Source organism: Mastomys coucha, unplaced genomic scaffold (genome assembly GCF_008632895.1).
Source record: "Mastomys coucha isolate ucsf_1 unplaced genomic scaffold, UCSF_Mcou_1 pScaffold13, whole genome shotgun sequence".
Lineage (NCBI taxonomy): Eukaryota > Metazoa > Chordata > Mammalia > Rodentia > Muridae > Mastomys > Mastomys coucha.
The window spans coordinates 48,448,646-48,466,742 of NW_022196895.1; the positions used below are offsets into that span (position 1 = coordinate 48,448,646).

Below are 18,097 nucleotides of genomic sequence, written 5' to 3' on the forward strand. Positions count from 1 at the left end.
TGTCCTGGAACTCACTCTGTAGACCAGGCTGGCCTCGAACTCAGAAATCTGCCTCCCTCTGCCTCCCAAGTGCTGGGATTAAAGGCATGTGCCACCACTGCCTGGCTTATACTTCTTTTTATGTCTTCAATTTCCTGCTTCCCAAGTCAGTTTGGGTGGTCTATCCAATGTTACACAGCATGAAAACGTGAGGAACAAGCACTTGCTTACCTTGGTGAATGCAGTCGATTGGTGTAGTTTAGTACTCAATACAAATATTACACCTCAGATAAAATCTACATTTAAAGGGACGCACTCCAATTGCAGTTTTAATTGGCCTCTTGATTTACTGTTTAGTCTTCTAGGAACTATTTTGCTCCTGGAAGTTAGAAATCATAATGCTTTCTTTTTGTTTTGTTTTGTTTTTTATTGTGAACCCGTTTTCTGTTTTCTCCATTAAAGACTGCCCAAAAGCTGTGATTAAAGGCAGGCTGAGTCTAAAAACATACATATTTTATCGTGTTTTATTTTCCCCAAGGATATCATACTATTAACTTACTTGGTTTCTGTCTTCATGCCTCCAGCCTTACTAATGAACATATGGAGAAAGGGTCCTTTAATGCCACCAAAATCCATTGCAACTCTATTCAATTAGGTCTTTTTTGCTTTAGTTGGTGAATAGTTTTCCTAATTAAATCACTGTCACATTCTACAGTACCCAATGATGTCATTTTAACACTTGCTATCTCAAAAACCTGAATCTCTTCATGCCCTGAAGGTCATGTTACCCAGAAGATGAAGCCCCTCTCTGTGAGATCGACCAACCCTGACTTTCCTGCGACCACCTTCCTCTAACTTCATCTACCTCCTTTTCTTCCTCTTTCTTCCCTTTCCTCTGATCTCAACATCTTCAATCCACCCTCAATCCCATCTCTCACTGAAGGTGGAGGAAGACCCTATTTTATAATCCTGTCATGGAAACCTTTCTTGACTCCACTTGGCTTTCATTTTTTTCAACGTTTTTTGAAAGCACTCCCTGCTCCTAGCTCTAATTTTGAATGTCTAACAATTGAGGGTTCTGTGATTTGCTGGTACTGGGAATCAACACACTTTAGACTTTTCTTTACCTTTCCTGCTCCATCGAGGCTGAATGCTCATCAGTCACTGACATTTGACCTAGCAGTAAATCTGATATCTTTTTCTCACTTGCCCAATTATCTCTTTTAACATTTTACAAGTGATGAGTCCACCTTGATGGGCCAGGAAGGGGTGTTCCCAAAATTCTAGATGGAGTGTTTCTCTCCATCAGTTCTTAAACTGAAAATGTGAAACTTTTTCTGTATATTTTACCTATAGTTTCATATTTTCAATATTATTTTCAATATTCTTATTATGGACATTCTACCTGTATTTCCTCTCCATACTCTAACACCTTCATCTGGCATTTTTCTATTGAGAATATCCTTTTCTGCATGAATAGTTCTAAAAATGATTAACATCAGATTGAGGCTTATGTTTCTGTTTTGGCTAGGTTTACTGAAGTTAAATTCTAGGACTAGGAGACTATATCAGTCTCCTAGGTCCAGAACACAGTATTTTTCTCTTCCTTCAGTTTGTTTTTGCTCATTTCTCCCATTCTGGCCCTGGCTGGCATCTTCCAGAATAAAGTATTGCCATATCTGGTCCCACTATGCCCTTATACACAGAACAGCCATTAATTGGATGTCATAGTCATGTTGGCCTACTGGCCACACACTACCAGGTTAACATCTCTGACACGCAGTTATTGATTCGTTCTTGCTGAATGACTCCTATCACAGTAAAATCCATATCTCAGCTTGGCTCTCATGCCTACCCATGTCCCTGCAGCCTCTTACCTATCTGACTCAAGCTGCTTACACTGAACTTAAGACGTGACAGCTTTTTTTCCCTAACTGGTCACATGGAATATGTTTTCCATTCTTTTACTTGAAGCCTACTTGCATGGTTGTGTTCATAAAATGTGTTTCTTGTAATAAAAAACACAAAGTTGGATGTTGTCTTTTTAATCTAGTGTGGAAAATATGTTCTCTTTTGCTTTTATTACTTTTAATTTGTATTCTACTGGCTTTTTGAGATGGAGTCTAGCTCTTTAGCCCAGGCTGGACTAGAAGCTTGGGCTGGCCTTGAACTCATGACAATCTTCATACTTCAGTCTCATGTTTACAAATATTGGGTGTGAGCCACTTTGCCCAGCAGCAGGTCTTTTAATTGTGTTGCTTAGACTATTTGTATTTACTGAAGCTATTGATTAAAAAAAAAAAAAAACAGGATTGTCTGAGGAACTGCAAGAGGCAGAAGGTTAGGTAGTGATAAGAGTTCTGCCCCTGGCCAATTATCAACATATTTGGCTTTATTTCTAGCCATCTTCCTGTATTACTCCTCTCAATAACCATGTTTGGGTAGGTCGGTGTTTTTGTTTCTCTTCCTTCTTTGGGGATCAGTTAATTTATCATATTTGATGTTTGGTTTCCCATCTCACTTGTCAACTTTAGTTTCTCCTCTTGCATAGCTGTATGCACTGGTGCATAGTGGTTACTATATAAGTTAAAATAAATGTCTTTGACTTACAATATTCATATTTTAAAACTATATCAAGAAAATACAAACAAATTAATAGTTATCTGCTTTGGTTTTTGCTCCACTCTGTGTTATTGATGACTATCCCTTGGTTTGTACAGATACTCTACAAACTCTGTCTTGGGTATTTTTGCCTTAAAAAGCTCATTATCTAAGAGACTTAGTATTCTGTGTGGCAAAACTAAGAATACTTCAAAGCTTATTTTATTGACTGACCTATTTGTGTTTTATATTATTCCCCATTGTTTCGTACAGAACGAGACTATTTGTTGATATTTCCTTTTGTAATTTAAAACTTCTCTGAAAATTGTTGGCTCAGTAAATCTATCAGTAGTGGATCCTTTAACTGTTCTTCTGGCCAAAAATATCTTTATTTAATCTTAAGTTTTGAAGACTATTTTTACTGGACTGAAATTCTGAATTGACATTGTTTTACAGTGGGTTAACTTTGTTTTCTCTTATTATTTAAAAAAATCTGAGGTCATTATTTTGTGGCCTCCATTTTTTCTTTTTCAGAGATTCCATGGAAGGAGATATATGGAAAAGAAGGAAGTGTGTATAGTATGTAACAGATACGGAACGATTTCAGTAGAGACTTCTGGAAAACTCTAAATTAGCCTAAGTTCCATTTATCCATCAACTCTCATCTATTTGCTACTCTTATTATTGTTGTGATAAAATATCTGACAAGGAGCAATTTAATGGAGGGTTGATTTTGGCTAAGGTTTGAGGGTCCACTCACCACAGCAACAACTGGAAACTTCTTCAAGGACACACTCAGAAGTGTATCTCCTAGGTGATTCCAAATCTGATCAAGTTGTCAATGAGGACTGACCCTTTGTCAACTTGACACTGTCACTTTTAAGCTACATCCGTCCACATCCAGCCTCAAAGGCTCCTACTTTTCCTCTAAGGGAGAGTTCATGAAGAATCATGGCAGTCTCAATGCTGTCCAAAAGCCAAGGTCAAAGTCCATCAGAGACTCAAGATAATCTCTTAACCGTGAGTCCTCATAAAATAAAAAAGCCACAGATTTCTAATATACACTGACAGAACATGCATTCTCATTCCAAAAGGAAGAAACTGAAATAACAAGCCAAGATCTGACCAAACCAACACTAAAACAAGCAGAAAAAACACCAATCCCTGCAGCTCTATGTTCCATCATCTAGACATTTGTTTATTTGTTTGTTTAGTTACTAATTTATTGAAGCATGTGCCTGTGTGTTCACATGTTCATGGAATGCTACAGTGTGCACGTGGAGGTCAGAGGACAACTAGCAGGAGTTTATCCTCTCCTTGCATGGGTGCCAAGAGTCTAACTCAGGTTCATCAGGCTTGGTGGAAAGCCCTTATGCTCACTGAGTCCTCTTATTTCCTGATTGGAGGCTCATTATGCTGTCACATGGATTCCAGATATTACCCACTGTAGGGTGTCTTCCCACATCAGTCACACCTCTTTGAAAATTCTCTCAAGGACATAACTCAGAGGTGTGTCTCCCGGGTGATTCTCAATCCAATCTATTGGCAATGAAGATCACATGCAAGATGCTGGGTGTTCATCTATCAACTTGATTAGTGGTCTTGCCTGTGATGGACCTTACCCCAGACTCAGAAAGAAGGTGCAGCTACCTGCAGGAGAAAGAAGCTGAGGAGAGAGTGTGGTCAGGCCTGTTTCCTGATCTCTGATGGCACCTTCCTTTTCAGACACATTGAAACATTAAATCTTGCCAATATCTAGAGGAGAACTCTAGCCTCCCTTCACACTGTGTTTCTCAGCATTACGCTCAGGTGGAAGGATTAGAAGATCAATCAATTGCCAGGCAGTGGTGGCACATGCCTTTAATCCCAGCACTTGGAAGGCTGAGGCAGGCGGATTTCTGAGTTTGAGGCCAGCCTGGTCTACAGAGTGAGTTCCAGGACAGCCAGGAAACCCTGTCTCAAAAAACCAAAAAAAAAAAAAAAAAAAAAAAAAAAAAAAAAAAAAATCAATCAGTCTTATAAACAATGAGAATGTATTTCAGATTCTTTATCCCCATTCAAGGTCATATCCACTCATGTAACAACATAGTTTGAACTCTTAAATTGTCAAAGAAGTTAAATTCCCTAAACCGATTACAGTTTTCTTTTCTTCTCTCTCCTCTCTCCTCCCTCTTCTCTCTTCTCTCTCTCTCTCTCTCTCTCTCTCTCTCTCTCTGTCTCTCTCTCTGTCTCTCTCTCTCTCTCTCTCTCTCTCTCTCTCTCTCTCTCTCTCTGTGTGTGTGTGTGTGTCTGTGCATACCTTTAGAATTTAGAGGGAGTTACAGGCAACTGTGACTTGCTGGGAACTGAATTTAGGTCCTCTACAAGAGCAGTACTCTTAACCACTAAGCCATCTCTCTTCCCCTGATACCTGGAATTAACGATGTTAACTTTCCATATAACATGACTTTACTGTAACTTTCAAATAATATTTACCTACTTATACTTTATCTAATGAGTTATATTATTTTCAGCCAACGATGATAAGGCGTCCACCAACAGTTGTTTGTTACATCTGTGGCCGTGAATATGGGACCAAATCTATTAGCATCCATGAACCACAATGTCTGAAAAAGTGGCATAATGAGAACAATCTGTTGCCTAAAGAACTAAGGAGACCAGAACCCAAAAAACCAGAAGTCAGAACCATTAATGGTAAGTTCTTACAGGAGAGGTTGGGGGAGAGAGTGAGTTCAGAGATTTATTTTCTTACTAGCTGGAACATCTGAAATTGGCAGCACTTAGTTTCTTAAATGAAGTCAAATTTGATTTTTAAAGGACATCTGGAATGTCTGTCCAATGGTGTCTTCACCATTGGACACAGAGATGGGACACAGAGATGTTATGTCCTGGCAACACTTAGTGAGAGGGACCCATGAGAATTTACGATATTTTCCTAAATTATTTTTATATATTATCATGCAAGATATTTTAAAAATATAAAGCTTAAAGACTTTTGGGAATATTGACAGACTTGTTTCAGTTATAAATATGTCTTGAGTACCAAACTCAAAGTGCCCACCAGGTCAACTAGTCACAAAACTGAAAAAAGTTTACAAAACTGAAAAAAGTGTTTCTTGTCTGAACAGAGGAGAGACGCCCCTATCCAGGTGCTGTTGCCATTAAGAACCTTAGCCCAAGAGCATTGTAATTTTGAATGAATGCAAAGGGAACCAGAAAGCAAGGCATCTGGATGGAATGTTCAGATTTTTATTTCTTTATTTTATTTCTGCAACTAGTATTATAAGGTGCTATTTCCCCAAGTGAAAGAGGAGCTGTACTTTCTCAGGCGAGGGTTCACAGAGTGCTGGGTTCCAACAGAGTTAAGACAAGAAAAAAATACATGTTAAATTATATAGGTAGATATATTTACATAGTTGCCATGCAAACTCTGTCTCAATTATCATATTTCTCTCATTGACTTTTTTTCATTTGATTTCTTCATTCTTTAAGGGATATTTGACTTTCAGAGAAGCATATTTCAATGTCCTTTTCCTGTGTAGTCATAGCTACTGTGCAGGCTGTTTATTATTGGCTAGTGTGATCCGAGAAGAGATGACAACGCACCAAGTGAAATCTAGGTTGCTGTAAGTTCGAAATACTATTGAAACCCAGCTATTTATAGTCCTTGGCAAGAGGGGACTTAAGGTTGAAAGGAATTCAGAAAGAATATACTGAAGCTGGAGAGATGACCCAAAGCTAAAGAGCACTGAACTGCTCTTGGCAGAGGACCAGAGTTCTGTTCTAGCATCCACATGGCAGCTCACAACCATCCATAACTCCAGTTCTAGGATATCCAACGCTCTCTACTGACATCCTTTGGCATAATGCACACATGTGGTATATATACATGAATGCAGGCAAAACACCCATACACATAAAATAATAACATAAAATAACGAAAACTAAACTATCCATCCATTGAAATCATAGCACTTGACTCTAGAAAGACTACCTGGAACTTCTGACTTGGCACACAAAATAATCTTCCTTAATTCTCTGTATCACTTTTTCTGCTTGATCTTTATTGTCATATGGCTAGAAGTGGGAATGATAAGGGGCAATCCCTGAGGCGTGTGAGGAGCTCACTGTTTGCCACTGTTGGCAGAGAGGATGGGTAGATCTTGTCCTTTCATTTGCCTGCTGTTTTCCTCTTGGCTTCATGCTACTTTTATCTATGAAGGTGCCTTTCTCCTCTAGGTAGATAAAATTGGTGTCACCTCTCACACACTCAGTGCGATACTTCTTTTCCTGGATCCACAGCCAAAGGCCTATGCAGAAACATTGCAATGAAAAAGTCAATGCTATCTTTTGCTCTACAGAGTTTTCTTTTGTTGTTGTTGTTGTTGTTGGGCTTTTTGTTTGTTTGCTTATTTTTCTAGACAGGATTTCTCTGTATAGCCCTGGCTGTCCTGGAACTCACTTTGTAGACCAGGCTTTGTAGACCCTGAACTCAGAAATCTGCCTGCCTCTGCCTCATGCACATGGAGAGATGGCTCAGTCACTAAGTACACAGATTGCTCCTGCAGGGGAGGGACCTGAATTTATTTCCCTGTACTCATATTTGGCCACTCACAATTGTCTGTAACTCCAGCTACAACACATCCAACATCTCTGGCCCCGACAGGCATATGTATTCATGTACACACACACACACACACACACACACACACACACCTATTTAAAAATAAAAACAAATCTTTAAACACACATTCATAATCTGTATAATAGTGATACCTGCTTTATCTAAAAGAGAAATAGCAGGCTGCAGAAGGCTGAAATCTCCATTGAAAGCAGGCATGCTAAGAATCTAAAGGATTGCTATGGTTGTGTGAACCATTAAGATAGAAATCATGAACCTAGCCTAGTGTTTAATGGAGCAACATACGCTGGCCAATGATAAAAACAGATCCATTTTGAGTGGCCACATTTGAGGGACCTATTTTCAGAGATCTTGGGACATAATCAACTTAATGTTCTAAAGTCATTCTATTTAAATAAGGCTTATTAAAGTGAAACCCCACATTGTTCCTCTAAATAAAGCCATATGCTTTTCTCTCCCTTGTGCCACCAGAGAAGAGTGCACATTTCTCAGCTATCCTTTGGTTTGATTAAGGGCACTTCTTCCCTTCAGTTTATTTTGTTTGCATTTTTCACTTTAATTAGTTAAAGAATGTCTGTGGTTATGGCCATGAAAAGATGATGTTTTTAAGAGAATAATTCATCTTAAATTCACTCTCAGTTGTCAGTTTGGGTCTCTGAAAACATTCCAGGGAAGCATTGCATAAAAGAAAAACACAAACATGAGTTCTTTTCCCAGTATAAGCTTTATATTTATAACCAACAGAAAGAAAGCCAAAAGTTATATTTGAAAGATAACAACGTGTAAGCAAAGATGGTAATAATTAGTGAAGAATGCATATCATAACAAAAAACTATATCTTTCTCTTTTTAATATTCAAAGCATAAAAAAGTCTCCGGTTCATAGCTGAAAGAATGCTCAACACTATTTACTATTTATTTATTTGTTTGTTTATTTATTAAGATCTGGAAAAGTCATATGATTTGCTTGAAAACATCCGTCAAAGGTATTCTCTACGATTATTTTCTATAAAAAACTAGAATATGGTTTCTGAGATTGTAAACTAACCCATTTTGCCATTTTACTTTCCTTTTCATATATATAAATTCTTTTTTTTCCCCTCCTTCTTCCCTTTCTCTTTGCAGCCAAAGGGTTCTATGATCTTGACGCCTTAAATGAAGCTGCTTGGACTAGTGCCCAGAGCCAACTGGTTCCCTGTAACGTTTGCGGGCGGACCTTCCTGCCAGACAGACTAATTGTTCACCAGCGATCTTGTAAACCCAAAGCCTCCAAGTAAAGCCCTTCCCTCAGCACCGAGTGGTACAGGAGTAAATGCCGTCCAAAATGAGGGCGAAGAGATGGCGGGGAGAGGAAGCCAGGAGAACCGAAGTTGAGGGAGCACTGGCCGAGCTTGGAGGGACCTGCTCTGTGCGGAGGTGGCCAGGTTCTTTCCAACCATTAGGGGACCGTGTCACACTTTGTGTCGGGAGGAATTACTAGCAGGCTGTTTCTTATCAGAGCTGGACGTTTTGTCAAAAAACACTTCTCAGGCAATTGTTGCCAGATTTCTCTCATTCTGGTTTCCTCAAGAAGGTTTTGTGCCTCGGAGTGAGGCTTGTGCCTTGTGAACGGAGGCTTAAAAAGGCAATTTGAGGCCGTTCTAGGTTGTAGGCAGTGCACACTTCCATCCCAATCCTTTGCTTTCGGACCCATGGATGCTTTTATACTGACTGAGAAGTTTCGTTTCCTTGTAGGACCATATGACAGGACAGATTAATTTAAGTGGGCTGAAGATCTTAACAGTATTAGAACTCTGTTCAGTGCTGTTTCTAACAGCAAGAATTGATGCCGAGATGTTGCCTTAGCCAATAGCACCAGTCTCACGTGTCAGGAGACCTCTGTGACACAATTCATCCAAATGGGTGGAGGCGAGCTCCTTCCTCCTGTAGAGGTCTAGCAAGGGTTCTTTATGCCCTCTTTGGGTTTTATAGATTCTTCATTGTTTTTGTTTTTTTTTTTTTTTTGGTTTTTGTTTTCTAAAAGCCTGCCAGGAAGTTCTGGGCCTCCCTGCCCAGACCCATGTACCCTAAGTGGGTTGTGAGAGAGCTTTTCATTTCTGAGACTTTGAATGTGTTTTAATCAAGAGCTCTCCTGGAAGGAGGCCTGGGGCCAGAGAGGTGCTCTGCCCAGGAAACGTGCTCTCCTGGGCAGCATTGGCTTTGCCTAGACTCCCCAGCATTCTGCTTGGGATCTTTGTTCCTGATTGGGCTGAATTCCACGACCATGAAGATCCACCGGGTTCCTGAAGTCCTTGCCTCCACCAGCTTACAAAGTGCAGCCACTTAGAAATCACAGGCAAATTCATTCAACCTTATATTTTGGTCTCACATTCTATTTATTATCTGGGGCTGGGCTAGGGTAATTGTGCCAATCACTCTGTTTTCTTTTCTGTTTGCCAAAAGAACCAAGTGATGGTTTTTTTTTTTTAAAGCCTGGAGATAGTATGAAACAAGAATCTTGTGAAAGGGTTAGCAGTTAATGACTCTATTTAATGCTAGCTCCATTCTTTCCACTTGCTTACTTAAATGGTGGAGTGTAGCATAGTTGAGTGTACTAGGTGGTTGGGTATCCAGGAATTGTGCTAAGGTCTCTCTCTCTCTCTCTCTCTCTCTCTCTCTCTATATATATATATATATATATATATATATATATATATATATATATAATCACGTTCACAAATAGATGGAGTTATGTTTATTTTGCAAATGAGAGAACCCATACTTAGACTAAACAGCTAACTTAGGATCACACAAAGATTGAGGTAAGCAACAAAATAAACAGTACTAGCTGAGCTTTCGGGCCAGCTATAATCTGTTGCTGTTTATGACAGATATCAGCATCGGTATAATTATCCATCGGTATAATTGTCAGAGCATATATATGCTCTGACAAGGATGACATTTCTCCCACAACATCTAGGAACTAAGGCAAACAAGAATCCCAGCACCCTGCTCATCTAGATTTCTCTTAGGCTGAGATGAAAGCAAAATTTGGAAGTAGGCCATGGTACAAGTTTTGAAAGATATTTTAGTATTTTGCTGTTATTCCAGGAATAAGTGGGGGAGGGGGAGGGGAGGGGTAGAGCAAATATTCTGGCCTCCGCTTTGAAAGGAGTTGCAGCTAAGCATTCCAAGGAGACTCATGGGCACAGCCAAATAACAGCAGCTTCACCTATATGAAATAAGGGGTTCCTGGAGTGTTAGAAAATGACGGGCTCTTCCAGGGATTATCACGTCCTAAGAGAACTGTGAACGGGCTTGAAAAGTCCATCAAGGAGTTTACTGTGGGAATTCCACATGGGATTCCAGCTTAGCTGGTCCTCCAGTGTTCCATGGAATTAAACATAGAGAAGGAAAGCTCAGTTGTAATGACATCACCTTCAAGTTCTGGTCCATTATGATGGCAAGTTATCAAAACTTGCCATGTGTAGGTATGAGCTCACCAGCTCTTTGCCAATTACCCCTTCACCCCAGCAAGTTCACATCTGTTGAAGATCTCTGCAGTTCTCAAAAGAAAGTTGCTGAACAATGGTTGGCACCTCCACAACTTACGAATTTTGAACCTTATACCTCCCATAGAAGTCTCCTGCATGATAAAGAATAATAGATGAAGCTACATCGGAACTCTCCTTTAACCCAGGCAGCTATTGGTGTGGGATCTAATGCTATTCAATCACTAACATTAGTACAATGCCTTCTTCACTCTGTTACCTGCTGCAGTATACACTTCATCTGAGTTATCTTCTGGGGGTTTATGGGGATGCTTTTTTACATATTGAATCTTCATGAAAGTGACAAGGTATGTCATACCAAAAGACAATGAATGGCAAGGGTGTTGTAGTGATGGGGCATTGCTACTATGTATAAACACTTAAATATTTTTATATCCATTATAGGGTGTATATCCCAGCAGCTACATTATAGTATTTTTGTAACAAGTATTTCCAGATGATGTTTCAAAGTGACCCTCTGTTGAAATGCTTTCCTTTGAGGAACATGGGTTTCTTTGTAGATAAAAAGAAGCTGTTGCTGGGCAGTGGTGGCCCATGCCTTTAATCCCAGCACTTGGAAGGCAGAAGCAGGTGGATTTCTGAGTTCCAGGCCAGCCTGGTCTACAGAGTGAGTTCCAGGATAGCCAGAGATATACAAAGAAACCCTGTCTTGAAAAATCCAAAAAAGAAAGAAAGAAAATAGAAAAAAAAAAGAAGAAGAAGCTGCTATCTGAGTTTCTTTGGAGTTATGAGTAAGAAAGAGAGATCAGAAATCCAATCTCTTCTACTTCCTGAAAGTAGGCCTTGAAATTTCTGTTTTTGTCTTCTTCTGGTATTAATTTCTTCTTCTTCTTCTTCTTCTTCTTCTTCTTCTTCTTCTTCTTCTTCTTCTTCTTCTTCTTCTTCTTCTTCTTCTTCTTCTTCTTCTTCTTCTTCTTCTTCTTCTTCTTCTTCTTCTTCTTCTTCTTCTTCTTCTTCTTCTTCTTCCTTACTTGCATCTAACACCAATTAGAGTGGCTTGAATCCCATATCATGTCAAGGCAGGAAGCTCAGCCCTTTCCTTCCACTACTCTGAGAGGTCCTTTTCCTAGTCTGGCAGCAGGCCATCTCTCCTTATCACTTGCCTTTCATAGAGATTTGCTATCTGGCCCAAACAAACAGTTGGCCCCACCCTTTCTTCTTATCAAGAGATGAAAAGTAAGGTTTTTCCCTGAACTTGTAAAAAAAAAATCACAAATGGAAAACAGGCTTACAGCAGAGGCCAAACTGGCTGGAATTTAGGAAAAACTCTGATATAGGATGGCACTGGGTTATTCTTTAAAATCATGCTAGATAAATTCTCAAATTAGATACCCTCAAAGACCAATGTAGAATGAAATTTCTCGTTCTCTACATCCAGGTAGACTTGGTTCTGCAATTACACTAAGGCTTCATTTGAATGGTTTTCACCTCACTGTTATCATCTGGGACAAAAAGGAAGAGGAAGATGTCAGAAACAGGTGCCGTGTCTCATGATTCCACTGTGTCTCTCTGGAAATGCTTTTCATTCCTAGTTATGAAAGCACAATATTGAACTAAAATGGTGATGATAATGGTAAACTGATAAATGGAATGAGAACAGAGCCAGGTTCTTTTGTTGATTCACACTGAGCCGCTCTGTTGGTCTAGGGTAGTAGCCGAGAGTCCTCTGTGTTAGCAGAGCTTGTATTATGCAAGACCTCAAAGATGCCAAGACCAAGTATCTAAAACTACTTTTCTCTTGCTTTGATAGGATGTCATGATTCTATCAACTTAGGGGTGAAAGGTTTTATTTTGATTTACAGTTCCAGAAAATATAGTCCATCATATTGAAGATGGCATGGTAGCAGGAGCCTCTCTGGTCAGTCTGTCACATTTTGTCTGTACATAGGAAACCGAGAATATTGAAAGTGGGAGCCAGGCTATAAAACCTCAAAGCCTACCCCACTGACATACTTTCTGCAGCAAGGATCTACCTCCTACAGGTTCCATAATTGACCCAAACAGTATCACCAACTGGGGGTCAAGTGTTGAAGCTCATGAACCTACTGGGGACATCTTACATTAAAGCCACTAGAGGTGTGATTAAAGCTGTTATGGATCTTGAATGGGGAGACTGTTCTGGATTCTACTGGTGAAACTACATCTAATTACATGAATCACTTAAGAGTAAGAAAGCAAGAAGGCAAAGAGATAGGTAAGAGAGACAGAAACATAAGGATTTAGCTCCTGTTGCAGGCTCTTAGGTATAAGGAGCCATCTATAAGAATTAAGGCATATGGGAGCTAAGGGCTAACAAAGAAATGAACTTCAGTCCTATATCTATGTCAAATTGAGTTATTCAAAAAAAAAAACTATACATGACCTGGGGCAGGGGGAGGGGGGACAGATTCTCTCCCAGAGTCTGTAGAAAGAGATACAATGTTGCAACATTTTTTTAAATTAAGAGAGCTCAGACTTGGATTTCTTATTCTATTGAACTCTATGACCACTGGTGATGTGTAAGCCTCTAAGTTTATAGTAATTTGTGATAGTAATAACACAGTCAAAAAGAGAGCATATTTACAGTGGTTTGTGCAAGACTTCCCTCATAGACTGGTGAGAGTCACCAACTGTTGTCCTGAGTTGGTGACTCTCTTTGGAGAGCTTTAGGTGCAGCTCTCCTGGAGGAAGCATGGCACTGAGGTTGGATTTTGAGAGTAAAAGGCCTCCCTGCCATGAGTTTGCTCTTTCTCTGCAACCTGCCTGCATTTGAAAATTCGAGCACTGTAGCTTCTCAGCTTCCTGCTCCTCTGTGTCTGCCACTTGATGCCATGTTTCTCCACTGTGACAGATACTCACCCCTCTGGAACTGTAAGCCTAAAGAAATTCTCCCTTAAGTTGTCCTGGCCATGACGTTTTTTGTCACAGCAACAAAAGTAACAGATAATATCCATTTGAATCCCATGTTAATCAGAGAGGTACAGATCTCAAGCCCACAAAGCCGAGTGGACCTTCCACTGCTGCATCTACTAAAAGACAACTAAACAACACATCCTGGGGGCAGATAGCCCAGGAAAGACTGAATTCGTGAACCATCAAAGCAATCTGAAGTACGGAGAAGGGGTGGATCTGTTGATGGATAAACTATCATGTAGTAAATTGATCTTCGGTACTTCCATCTTGCTACTTTGAAACTTCCCTCATAGTCCTCATCAGTGTTCCCACTTTAAACATACACCTCACAACTGCCCAGACTCTGCTTTCTGTTGGACCAAAAATGTCAATACTCTGTGACCTAGATATTCCTCTGTACGAGTTACCTCTGTGTGTACCTGTAAACTAACTATCTAGCAGAACAACTTAAGAAGGATTTATCTGGGCTCATCATTTCAGGGGACCATCATGGCTGGGAAGGCAGAGTGAGCAGTTTGTGGCCTTACACATAGGAAGCAAAGATGATGGCGAATGTCCAGGAGCAAGCATCTGCCCTTGACAATCTGCTTCCCCCCAGCTTGACCCACATCCTAGTGTTCTGACATTTCTGAACTTCCTGAGATAGCCTCACTAGCTGGGAACCTACATATTAACAAGTAAGACTATGGGGGCTACTTCATATTCAAATTGTAATAATCTTCCCCTCATCTGCAAAGGTTCTCATGATCATCTCATAACAGTCTTAACATTTCCTCTGTTATTCAAAATCCCAGATTCAAATTCACTCCTGAATCCCCGGGCAAACCATTACCTGTAAGCTCCTATAACAAATCCAAAATAAAACTGCCTCTGGTGCAGAGAAAACATTTCCATTTCAAATGGGAAGAGTGAGTGCATTGGTAAAGATGGGACCAAAGCAGGGCTGAAAACCAGCACAGCAAACAACAAACCCTATAGCTCTGTGTGTGGCAATGGGGGCATGCACTATCATGAGTTGACCCCAAGAGTGCCTTGTCTCTGATGGACTTGACTTGCTCAGCACACTTTATCTCTCCACGAAGCTGACTCCGCTCATTGCCCCTGGCTTTCCTTAATGGATAACCCACATTGCTGACATCCCCAGCAAGCTGGGGTCTCCATTAATGGTTAGATTTCAGCCTCACAGCTTCATACAATGTTTTCTTGGGGGCTGCCTACAGGAATCCTCATCCTAGCATAGTGTTGGGGTTATCAGCCCTTCATTTGAAATTTGTGTTGAAATTTCTCAGGTCCTATAACTCATGCTTTCTGCACAGGTAAAAAAACAGTATCTTACAGCCTGCCATCAGCTTGTGTATTACTTTACACACACATTCACAGACACACACACACACACACACACACACACACACACACAAACACGGTTGCAATAGCCTCGGTGTGAAGGATACACAGAATATCTCTCTTTTCAGAGGAGTGTCTTTTAAATTAGTTTATACTTTTATTCCTGAAGCCTATGATGAATGCTTTCTAGCCAATTCCTGACATGTTCTCAAGGCAACTTTTCTATGGTCCCAGTGCAAAATGCTTGCCTTTTAAAATTACATCCTTTACCACTCCCCCACTGTGTGTGTGTGTATGTGTGTGTGTGTGTGTGTGTGTGTAGAGAGGAGAGAGAGAGACAGAGAGAGATGGAGAGAGAGACGGGGGAGAGAGAGAGAGAGAAAGAGAGACATGGGAGAGAGAGAGAGAGAGAGAGAGAGAGAGAGAGAGAGAGAGAGAGAGAGAGAGAGAGACTTTATAGCAGTTTTCTCCTCGATTAAATTCATCCATTTAGAGGGAAGCTCCTTAAGACTCAAGATAGGATGTTTACAGGAAGGTAAACCAACAGGATATTCTAAGGGAAGGTAAAACATTCCATCTTGTATATATGTAAGTTCTAAGGACTGCTGAGAGATAGCAATCAGATGAGCTACCTGGAAGAGGCTCAGAGAAATTGAACTATCTGTAAAGAACACTCTCAACCGGTTGAACTGCCTGCAGACTGTAGAGTGAACTCCAGGTTTCCAGCTTTCATGAGCTGCCACTTGTGTTAGAGTAGAATTTTGATGGTGCAGCTGTTTTGGGGCTATTTATGCTTGCAGAAGTAACCCACCCATATACCTGTAAGTAACCCAATAAAACTCATTGGTTCACCAAGCTTGAGTTTAGTAGTATCCATAATTAGTTTTGTCTTTGATTTTTTTTTTTAAATCTGGAGTGATAGAAAAATAAAAAAAAAATAGATATTTGTGCATGTTACTGCAGAAATAAAGCCATATGACAGTCACACAACAGCCACAAGACAGTCATTCACAACCGTTCATAGTACGTGTGCAGAGATCTGGACAATTTGTTGGGAGTTTGTTTATTCCTTCCACCACATGGGTCCCAGGGATTGTACCCAGATTATCAGGTTTGGTGACACATGCCTTTATCAACTGAACCATTTTATTGGGCCTTTCTGTCTAATGGTATTAATATCCTTAAAAGTCATACCCATCCCGACAGCTTCAGAGTTTTTTTGTTTGTTTGTTGTTTGCTTTCCTGGCCACATTTCATATTGTTCAAATGTTTTGGCACTGCTCTTTGCTCCCAATTTTTACTATAAACCAACTTAAAAGTGTCCAACAATAAGCATCCTGTGTGTGTGTGCGCATAAGATGTGGTGAATTTGATCAGTTTCAGGGACTTCCTGAAACTACTGAGGTGTTACTTTCTAAGCTTAACATCAAATGCTCAGCTGTCTTAAAATATCTTCTGCCCAATTAGCCTATTACTTTTAAATTTGGATTCACTCAAGGTCACAGGACACAGAAAAAATATAAATTGTATTATCTACAGCTTTTCCTGTTACTGTCATAAAATACCCCGATAGAACTTAAGAGAGGACGGGCTTATCTTGGTCCACAGTTTGAGGGGACAGTTCATCATGGCAAGCAAGTCATGATGGAAGGAACTTGAAGCTGGTAACTTTGTTCCCACAGTCAGGAAACATAAGAGTAACTAGCTGTAGTCTATTAGCTTTCTCCCTTTTTTGTAGTTCAGAAGCTAAGTCTATAGTATAGTGTTGATCATTTCCATGGTTGGCACCTAAATTAACCTGCACTGGTTAGTTTATGTCATTTTGACACAAACTAGAATCATCTGGCAAGAACAAAACTCAGTTGAGGAGCTGCCTCTGTCAGACCAAACTCTAGGGTATATTCTTGATTAGTGATTGACATGGGAGGGCTAAGCCCACCATGGGTGTGCTGCCCCCTGGACAGGTGGTCCAGGGCTATAAGAAAACAGAGTAAGCCAGGGAGAGTAATCCAGGAAGCTGCTTCTGTCCACAGTTCCTGCTTCTGTTCCTGCTTGAGTTCCTGCTCTAGCTTCTCTCAAGGATAGACTGAAATTAAGATCTGTAAGCCATATACATCCTAGCTTACTCAAGTTGCTTTTTGTAATGGTGTTTGTCAAAGCAACAAAGAGATAAATGAATATCTCACCCAAGGAAGAGAATCTGTTATTAGTATGTCTTCTAGGCGATAGAGCTTCTTAAATCCTGGTAAGTTGATCATAGTTAGCAACATATATAACAAGAAGTCTTGACTCCATATTTTTATCAACAGTATGATCTTCAAGTTCCTGTCAGAATTGCCCATTATGCTGTTTATGGAACTCCCAGTCTTCTCCATCCTCATTCTTCAAATGCTTCCAAATTCCTTCTAAATTGAGTTTCAAAGGTTTCTTTGAGCCACATTATCAGATGGCTGCAGCAGTAACCCCACTTCTCTGGCACCAGTTTTGTTCTTTGTTTTTTTATATTAGTGACATTTCTTATCTCTATGACAAATATCCCCAAGAGAACAAAAGAAGAAGGATTTATTTTGACTCACAGTTTCAGAGATTTCAGTCTATTGTGAAGGGAGAAGCATGGTGAAGCAGAGCAGTTTACAGCGTGGCATCCAGAAGTCAGAGAACGTGGCAAAAAGAGGTCTAGGGAAGGGATGAGGTACCCTCAAGGACTGACCCCTGGCAACATGCTTTCCCAAGTTAGTTACTACCCCTAAAAATGCCAAATAGTCCAAAAACCTTCCAAAATAATGCCACTATCTGAAGATCTAACTTTTAACCCAGGATTTTGGGGGTGGTGGATATTTCATCTAAAAACCATAGAATCATCCATCTTTCCTAGTCAGTTCTTCATACTTTACTACCTGTTTCTCAGCTTTTAAGGTATTGACTTGAAGAAACATCTTTATTAAGCAGTTCCCAGAGAATCAGTTGAATGTATTATTTCATCAATATGATAGAGTTACTTTAAAAGAATATTCATGGTAATATTGAGTGCTGAGCTGGGCACCATGGTGCATTCACTCTTACAGTTCCAGCTAGCATTCAGGAGGCTG

General features: G+C 40.1%; 1 protein-coding gene across 9 annotated transcripts in view; it reads left to right on the forward strand.

Moving 5' to 3' along the window:
• LOC116087157 (zinc finger protein 474) overlaps positions 1 to 8,514 on the forward strand; it is a 46,962-nt gene extending 38,448 nt beyond the window's left edge. For 5 of the 9 annotated variants that reach the window (XM_031365673.1, XM_031365674.1, XM_031365672.1 and 2 more), the window contains 2 exons: positions 5,094 to 5,274; positions 8,347 to 8,514. In XM_031365673.1, coding sequence (XP_031221533.1) covers positions 5,094 to 5,274; positions 8,347 to 8,498 — 333 coding nt within the window. In that variant the 3' untranslated portion in view covers positions 8,499 to 8,514. Of the gene's footprint in view, positions 1 to 3,114; positions 3,160 to 5,093; positions 5,275 to 6,072; positions 6,207 to 8,164; positions 8,208 to 8,346 lie in introns of all 9 variants that reach the window. The other 4 variants (XM_031365675.1, XM_031365677.1, XR_004117273.1 and 1 more) reach the window with 3 other exon arrangements.
• The last annotated feature ends 9,583 nt before the right edge of the window (positions 8,515 to 18,097 follow it).